The sequence below is a fragment of the Mus pahari genome, chromosome 14 (assembly GCF_900095145.1).
Source record: "Mus pahari chromosome 14, PAHARI_EIJ_v1.1, whole genome shotgun sequence".
Taxonomy (NCBI): domain Eukaryota; kingdom Metazoa; phylum Chordata; class Mammalia; order Rodentia; family Muridae; genus Mus; species Mus pahari.
In genome coordinates, this window is record NC_034603.1 from 86,123,983 (window position 1) to 86,133,385 (window position 9,403).

The 9,403-nt window shown below is 52.2% G+C and overlaps 1 protein-coding gene across 1 annotated transcript in view; it reads left to right on the forward strand.

Annotated features, from left to right (window-relative positions):
• The first annotated feature begins 7,872 nt into the window (after window positions 1–7,872).
• Enpp7 (ectonucleotide pyrophosphatase/phosphodiesterase 7) overlaps window positions 7,873–9,403 on the forward strand; it is a 5,246-nt gene continuing 3,715 nt past the window's right edge. The window contains exons 1-2 of the mRNA XM_021213799.1: window positions 7,873–8,230; window positions 8,536–8,681. Of these exons, the coding sequence (XP_021069458.1) occupies window positions 7,987–8,230; window positions 8,536–8,681 (390 nt within the window). The 5' untranslated portion in view covers window positions 7,873–7,986. The remainder of the gene's footprint in view (window positions 8,231–8,535; window positions 8,682–9,403) is intronic.

The following is a 9,403-nucleotide window of genomic DNA, read 5'->3' on the forward strand; positions in this document are numbered from 1 at the left end:
ACACACACACACACACACACACACACACACACACACTCGTTACCTAGATCTTTGAAGACAGCCATCCTCCCCAGATTGAGGTAATATCTCTTTGTGGTTTTAATTTGCATTTCCCTGGTAGTAAGTAATGTTGAGGTCAACCCCTCCCCCCCCTTCAGTTTCTCTCTCTAGTCCTGAGTGACCTGGAACTCAATGTGTAGAGCAGGCCAGCCTTGAACTCACAGAGACAGTACTGCCTCTGCGTGAGGATTAAAGATGTGGGCCACCGTGGCTGGGCACTGCCCATTTTTCAATGAGGTATGGATTCCACCTAGCAGCAATTTAGTTTCATCTTCTGTGTATCCTTATGAGTTCTGGAGGTAGCCTCATGAGGGCCCCTCCCCCCCAACTTCTGTACACAAGCCCCTCTTCCCTCTAAGTGGCCCTTCCCTGCCTTCCTGGGTTTCTGCTCTTGCTTTTGCTTCCTGTGCTTAGCGGTCTTATTAAACACTCTTCCTCCACTCCGGTTATAATGAATGGGTCTGGAGTCTCAAGAAAATGTCCACACGATACAAAGTATTTCATCAAGGCAAAAAAAAAATCTTTTTCTGTAGAAAGATGTGTTCTCGTGTCAAATCCAGCAGGCGAAAATGCCCAGGTCCCAATGGGTTTTTATTCCTAACCTTAGGGGACCTGTGCCTGCCTCGCTTTGAGCAGACAGAGCTCAGCCTCACATTCTTACCCTGGTGGCTAACACAGAGGGGCGCGGTATCTAGGGAGAAATGAAACTGAGCACATATTTTGATTTCGGGAAGTGCTGATCCTGAGGAGTCCAAGTTTCTGCCCAGTGGTTTCCTTGAGATTTAACTTTTTAGTGGAGTCTTGTTTTGTTTAACCCTACGGTAGAAGAGTCAGCTTATTTTGTTTATTTTTCCCACGAACGTCCTAAGGAGTCTTGCGTTTGGTTCTCCTCACCATCTAGTCTCAGGTTGGACTCCCAGTCCCCATCCATTCTGAGCTGATTTCTGTGACCAGTAAATCAAGAAATCTTGCAGTCCCCGGTCCTCATGTGAGTGAAGATTCCCCCAATTCAACATCAGTCACTCAAACACCTCGGCCCTCTATTCTTTATTTTTATTGTGTGCATGCATGTCTGTGTGTGCGCACGTGCACATGTGCACATGATGCAAGTTCTCAAGGCGGCCAGGAGAAGGTGTCAGACACCTTGAAGCTGCAGTCACAGGCAGTTTCGAGCCAACGTGCCACAGGAGTGCTGGAAACCGAACTGGAACCCTCAGGAAGAGCAGCAATCGCTCTTAATAGCCGAACCATCTCGCTAGCCGCCCTCTCTTCTTTTTGTATTATTTTGTATTGGTTTGTTTTGTTTCTGGAACTAGGTCTCACTCTGTAGCCCACAGTGACCTCCTGGAACTCACTATGTAGTCCAGGCTGGACTCATACTTGAAGCCATTCTCCCCAGCTGTGACAGCCAAGCCTAGTCCAGGGCAGCTACAGCACAAACACAGGACACAGGAGCTTTGCAGGGAGCATGAGCTCTAGATGTGACCAAGAAGTTTCTGGAAAGGTAAGAGCTGTTCTCCGGTTCTCTGTTCTGGTACATGAGGCCTCCAGAGGACAGGTCCATGTCCTGATTCCAGAGCTGGCGACAGAACTAGCTGGGGAGGAGGGCCTTCAGGTATCACTGAGTCAAAAACACAGAGATGAGGCTACCCCAGGTTATCCAAGGTGCCCTGGTGACAGCTGCCTTCACAAGGTGCTCCTGGCAACTGAAGAAAAAAGCCGCCATGTGAAACCAAGCATAGTGGCCCAGGCCTGAAATAGCACTCTGAGGTAGAGGCGTGGAAAACTAGATGTTCAATGTCATCCTCAGCTACAGCAAGTTCAAGGCCAGGGTTGGTTATGTGAGATGCTGTCTCAGAACAACACCGTTACAGACAGAGGCAGAGAATACAAGCCTAACCCTGAGGAATGAGGGCAGAAATGGGCAAGCTCCTCACTCCTCAGGGTCAAGCTCCAAGTCCCGGCCCTGGAGAAACTTCATCCTATGCTCAGAGTCCAGCCTGACCCTCCCCACACCCCTGTCTCCCTGACATCCCCATTCCTACACACACACCCATCCCAGAGTCTGAAACCAAGAGGTACCCACAGACACCCCACCCATCATAGGTGTCCCGACTGTGGCTATGCACCCTGAAAACCAGCCAAGAAAGCCGAGGTGGGTGAGGACAGAGAGGGAGGAGGGAGCACCCTGCGTCCCTGGATAGACAGGGAGCCACGGCACATAATCCTGTTAAGATATTAATCCTCATTTATCCGGGAGGAGAGGCAGCGGCGGCAGAGATGAAGCCCCTCAGAAGCAATAAAAGGCAAGCGGCTGATAAAGCGGGGAGGCCGCTAATAAAGCCTCACCGTGCAAAGGTCAGTCAGTGCCTGGCAATCAGAGCCACCTCCTGGGCTCTGGCCACAGGAGCCTGATGCATTAGTAGCCATGCCTTCAGAGAGCAACAGCCACAGCCTGCATGTACAGGGACAGAGAGGAGGATGCTGGTCCACCCCACCAGCTCAGTGGCCTGGAGTCGGGAGGACTCACCACCTCCCCCGTGCTCCCCACGGGTCTCTCCAAAACCACGGTCATAAAATCGCAGCCCTCCTGATGACTGGACGTTCTGGTCCCCAGAGCATAGTGATAAACTGGGACCTGCTGTCTCTGCCAGGCTCTGCTGTCCCCGGACTCCTGTTCAAGAAACAGGAAGAACAGTCCCTGGTGACACCCTTTGTACCACAGGAATTCCCCCAAGGACATTCAGAGCGACAGCGTGTCCTAGACCCTGTCTGGAATAGCATGGGGTTTGTCTTTCTCAAGGTCTAGGTCTTTCCTCCCCTTGGGGCCTTTCTACTCCAGCTAAGTTACAATCTGCTTTACTGCCTCTGTGTCCTAAAGCAAACTGTATCAACCATGACACCTTTCCCACACACATACACACACCCTCCAGAGGACCCTGGATTAGGAGTCTGGGGAGCCTGTCCTGATCCAGTACGCCTCCAACGGAAGGGATAGGCTCACTTCCTGTCACCATGGCACCAGGATCCCAGGCAGCACCAGAGAAGAAGAAGGCAAGGCAGTCCAGTCAGGGCCCCCCTGGGCGCCATGAAGAACCACTTGAGTATCCACTACTAAAGGCTGCCATGTGTCAGGCCTTGGGCCGGGAGCGGGGACTGTGCTGCTCAGCCTCACGGGAGAGATGCAATCATTTACAGTCATCACTTACAGTCTACTGTGGAGAACAGGATGCTGCCCGAACAGCTGGGCCTGTGAGGGACAGCACCAAAATGTCCGTCAGCCATTAGCACTGAGGTGGTGAGGCCTGAGTCCATGTGTGGCTTGGGTGGTGTGAGTTTTACTCAGTCTCCAGACCAAGGGGCTCCCGGGATCGGGTCTCAGAGCACTAAGGGTGTCCCCGGGAGGAAAAGCAGGGATGCAGTCGTGATGCACCCCTGCATCGCACACCCAGGACAGTGTGCCACACATGCCACACCCACAGTAGCACAGGGCTCTGCCTCTCCAGATTCACACCTGCTGACTAAGCTGAAGGCCTGGCTACTCGAGCAGATCTGTGACTTCAAGGTGCCATTGCTGGAGGTGAAGAGCAGCCCAGACCCGGGTCTGGTTTCTCTAAACATGCCTGAGTCTAAGACAGGGGCTGGAGGTGTGTGGGTGAGCATGAATTAGCGGGGCCTGGGTGTGCCCAGAGAGTGAGGAACTGCTCGACACACATACACACACGTGTGCACAAGCACACATATCAGACACTTGTGGACATGCATGTGTGAACACATGTACACAAATGTCAATACACACACCTGTATACATATATGCAAGACGTGTGTGTGTGTGTGTGTGTGTGTGTGTGTGTGTGTGTGTGTGCGCACACGCACGCATATGAGAATTCTTAGAAAGAAATTACATCTGCAAAGACTGATTGACTGATCTGAAGCAGGAATGTGGATAGGTTCAGAGCCTAATTATGACTTACCTTGGGCTATCTTTAGTCCCGGAAAAGCTCACCTCTGTGGCAGGCCTACTATTCTTGGACTCGCAGCTAAGGCCTTCAGAGAGCATTAACTCCACAGCCTGCTAGGTTCCACCAACCCAAAAGTTAAGGACTTCATCAGATGGCACCTGAGGCCTGTGACTAAGATGTCTCAGCTTTGCTGTGATGCCCCCCCACCACCACCATGATACACCAACCAACGTATTTTAAAAAGCATCTTGATTTATGACTTTGTCTGCTACTATAAAAACTTGATGAAACTGCTTCCACATTGGAAAATGTTAGAATAAATCTGCGTTTGCAGGCCACAGTCACTCAAATTTGGCTCCAGAATAAACTCTCTCTTATCCCCTTTGAGGTAAGATGTTTGTATCATGAGTATGAATAAGGGTGTGCCCCTTATGCATATGTGTATAAAACATGCAATCCCATTTATACATATATATGCATATACAAACATTCTTGCATGCACACATGCTCACACATCAGACATAAACATAGGACATGCACACATACATATGTATATTTGAATGTGAATATATAAACAAATATCCACACCAACCAGAGGTGTATGTACATATGTATGTATATGTGTGTGTATGTGTGTATATGTATATCTATGTATATGTATATATGCATGTATGTATGTATGTATATATATATATATATATATATATATATAATATTCAAGTATATGTGTCATACAGGTGCACACACGGGGTAAGCACATGCATGCGGGCCAATATGCACTCATGCACTCACACGCATGAACAGTGGAATTGTGAACTGGATACAGGGCCCACTGGCAGAGCCTTTGGTGGCCACACCTGAGTGATCAGTGGCAAAGAGATGGAGACCACAAAGGTAGGATCCACACAGGGACAAAAGAGCTGCCAAATAGAAAAGCACGGGACAAACCTCCCACAGAAGTTCAAAGACCTGTGAGTGCTATCCCTTCGAGGCAGAGTGTCCCGGTCTTGAAGTGCAGTATCATACAGTGACCTTGCTCCAACGACAGTGTTGAGGCTGCACGTGCTCATCTGACCCTCCCTGGGGCGGTGACCTTGGTTGAGTCAGAGCCTGCTAAGATGCTGCGTCTGAGACTAAAGAGGACTCTGTAATGAGACACACACTCTTATCTGTGCTTCCTCCCCACACCATGATCCGTCTCCTCTCAACAATGCAGCAATTCTACACAGGCCCTGGCCAGGAGCCTCAGGACCCCAGGAGGAACGAGGGGATGGGCCGTGGAATGTCCTGTGGGGATGGGACAAAGAACACTGCGTAGAGATTACGGAAACCTCAATAAAGTACAGATACAGGTTGACAGGGTGACTCACCAACGTGGCTAACATGCAAATGTACCACAGAGTGGGAGTGGGGGTGAGGGGAGGCGTTCAAGGAGTGGAGTTGTCTTTTGTACTGACTGGACCACTTTTCCCTACCATGAAACTCTGATAAAATCAAAGCTTTCCATGGCTGGGGACGTGCTGGCCTGGTATACAGAAGGCCCAGGTTCAAGCCCCAGCAGCACATACATAAAATGGGCATGTGGGTGCACGTCTATAGTCCTAGCATGTGGGAGGTGGAGTTCAGTGCCATCCCCAGCCACATCGTAGGTTCAGGGCCAGCCTGGGATACATAAGAGCCTGTCTCCAATCAATCAACCAATAAATAAATATTTTATTTATTTAAAAATGGGCTGGAGAGTTGGCTCAGCAGCTATGAGCATTTGTTGCTCTGCAGAGGACCAGGGCTTGGGTCCCAGCACTCACATGAGAGGTTCACACCCCTCTCTGACTCCAGTTCCAGGGAACCCAACACTCTTTTCTGACCTAGGAAGGCAGTTAAATAAGAACTTGTAAGGCGAAGATGTGCCCAGGTTCTTGAGGTCTCATGGGAACAGTGTGGATACTCATCCAGGGACTGTGGAAGGACAGAAAACACATAAATGCAATAGAGCAACCACACAGGTCTTCATCCTCCTGTCTGATAGATGACAGACAGACAGACAGGCAGGCAGGCAGAGACAGACAGGCCAAGAGGCAGGCAGGCAGAGACAGACAGACAGAAACACAGAAACACAAAGACAGAGACAAAGGTCGACAGGCAGGCAGACAGAGACAGATGGACGGACGGATGGGCAGACAGACGGACAGGCAGACAGACGGATGGGCAACAGGCTGAGAACTAGCTAGTGGCTACTGCTTCCATCCTATTGGTCAGAATGATGTCACATGGCCAAACTTCACTGCTTGGGACGCTGGAATATGGGGCCTTTCTTCTTTCAGTGAACCTTGCCACTGAAAAAGATATGAGTATTTACGTGTAGCTTGAAAATTCTGCCCAGTGTAAGGCCCTGACCCCTCCAGAGTCTATAGGTTGTTGAAGACCCACCCCACTCCATCTCCCAGCTCAGGAAACTCCCTCACCTTCATGTCCATGCCGGGAAGCCTTCTTGTCTCTCTCTCTCTCTCTACTGCATCTTTTAGGTGCCAGCATATGGCACTGCCCGCGCATGAATCCTCAGGGCTATGACCAATGCTAGTGTCCCTGCAAGCCCTGTGTGCTCGCCTGAGCAGCCCACAGTCCCTCCTCAGCCAGCACCCACTTGTGTCTGGCTCCCACAAGTATCTCCCTGCCAGGGAAGGAGCCACAGCTCCGAGCCCAGTTCCTTGGTGTTGTGCAGCCCCAAGGTCCTCAACGTGACTCCAGTGCACAGGAGCATCACCAAATCTGATGTCTGGGAAGGATTCAGAAATCATGCCTCTGTAGGTCTGAGAAGAAGGGACCTGTGCCCTGTGGGTGCTAGTGTACCTCAGCAGAGGCTTCTAATGGCTGTGTCACACCATGCAGGGTCATTGCTTACTGACTTGTGTCTACGTGGAGCAGGAGTCAGAGGGAAGGCTGCTGGTGGGTCCACGGTTTGGGACATTCTCCTCATGACTCACCCCAATTGTCTCCTATTCTTTCTTCCAAACCTACACACCTTGCACATGCACTGCCTCTCACCCGCCACCCCTACCATGTCTGACTCTGAACATCCACTCCCTCTCTCCCACCACCACCACCCCACGCCGCATCTGATTCACCACACCCAAGAGCCCCTTACAAGAGTAAGGAGAAGGAGGCCCAGGCTGGGGTGCCCTGTGGGCAAGACTTGGGGTTCTGGGTTCAGTGCAGACCTGGACCTGAGAAGCTGATCCTGCAGGCCCTCTCCCAACTCTGCCTAGGGACACACACTCCACCAAGGCCTTCCAGCATCGGCAGATGGAGCGGTGGCGGTGGAGGTCTGAATGAGACCGGCCGCTCCAGACTCATAGTGAGTGGCATGACAGGAGGTGTGGCCTTGTTGGAGGAAGTCACAGGAGGTGGGCTTTTAGGTTTCAGAAGCTCAAGCCAGGCCCAGTGGCTCACTCCTCCAGCACCCTGCCAAGCAGGATATAGATCTCTCAACGACCTCTCCAGCACCATGTCTGCTGCATGACAACACTGGACTAAACCCCTGAACTGTAAGTAAGCCCCGGTTAAATGCTTTCCTTTGTGAGAGTTGCTGTGGTCATGGTGTCTCTTCACAGCAATGAAACCCTAAGACAGAGGCCCATTCACCCTGCCCCTGGCTGGGTTCTCTGAGATCAGAGGAGCTGGAAGTCTCCGCGCAGACTAGGGTTGTGGGAGGGCAGTTACAGATGAGAGTCTACCTTCTAGGCTCTGAACCCAAGGGCCCCCTCTTTCCCGGGAAGGACCCTGAAGGATGGAAGGACAAGCAAGAACAACCAGGGGCCTCCGTTAGAGACAGAAGCCAGCATCACACAAGCCTCGTGTGCAAAGTCTAGGACGGTACCCGCCCATCTCCGAAGATGCACAGCATAAGAGGCCTGTCTGACCCTGGGACTTTGCTCCACTCCTGGCCTGAGCTGCCTGAGAGCCGGTCATGGGACGCTCAGCTGTCCTCCTCTGTGTGGCTCTGGCCACCCTCCCAGTTTGTGTCACTGGGGCCCCTGTCCAAAGACAGCAGAAGCTACTCCTCGTGTCCTTTGATGGATTCCGCTGGAACTATGACCAAGACGTGGACACCCCCAACCTGGACTCCATGGCTCAGGAAGGGGTGAAAGCCCGGTACATGACTCCTGCCTTTGTCACCATGACCAGCCCCTGCCACTTTACACTCGTCACCGGTGAGTGTCAGCCTGAGGATGGGCCTTGGGGATGGAAGGGGCCTAAGACATCAGGTGACAGAGAGGAGGCACCCTGGTCAAGGGTGAGAGGTCATGGCTCTGAGGAGACCCTCCGAGCAAGATGGAGAGCCCAGACAAGGGGTTTTTAGGTGTCCTCTGTTGGTGGCACCTGGTCAGGGGCTTGTTCCACCGCTGTCCCAAGGGAATGGTGAGCCACAGGGCTTCCTGGTGATTGTGAGCTCATGAGCCCCTTCCCTAGGCTTGGTCCACACATGTCCCTCCCCTCCCTCTGCTTCCCCACTCAGGCAAATACATCGAGAACCACGGGGTGGTCCACAACATGTTCTACAATACCACCAGCACAGTGAGGCTACCCTACCATGCCACGCTCGGTATCCAGAGGTGGTGGGACAACGGCAGCCTACCCATCTGGATCACAGCCCAGAGGCAGGTAAGATGGTCCGCCCGAAGAGAGACGAGGCCATGACCAAGTGAGGTCATCATGCACAGGCACCCTGGCCTCCCATGCTGGGGAGATCCCTGGGGAGGGGGCCAATGAACACCCTGCAGGCAGCCATCAGGGCTCAGCCGGGTCCAAGGCCTGCATGTCCCGGACTTTCTCTGTTCCATCAAAGAAAGGGAGACCAGGGCTACGGGTTGGCAGAGTGCTTGCCTGGCATTAGGAAACTCTGGCTTCTCGCCTCAGTGCCATAGAAAGTGGGGTGTGGTGACTCACACCTGCAACCAGCACTTGGGGAGTGGAGGCAGAAGGATCAGAGTTCAAGGTCAGCCTGGGCTACATAGTGAGCATGAGGCTAGCCTGGGCTACATAGTGAGTATGGGGCTAGCCTGGGCTACATAGTGAGTAAGAGGCTAGCCTGGGCTACATAGTGAGTATGAGGCCAGCCTGGGCTACATAGTGAGCATGAGGCTAGCCTGGGCTATATAGTGAGCATGAGGCCAGCCTGGGATATCAAGAAAGAAGGGAAAATGGAAAGGAAGGATTGAACGAGAGAGATGAGGAAGAAAGAAGGGAGGAGGGGGAAGGGGAGGAAGGAGGGAGAAGGGAAGTGGGGAGGGGGAGGGAGAGGGAGAGGGAGAGAGAGAGGGAGAGAGAGAGGGAGAGAGAGAGAGAGAGAGATCTCGATGAGGGATAGTTTTAGCTAAGAGAAG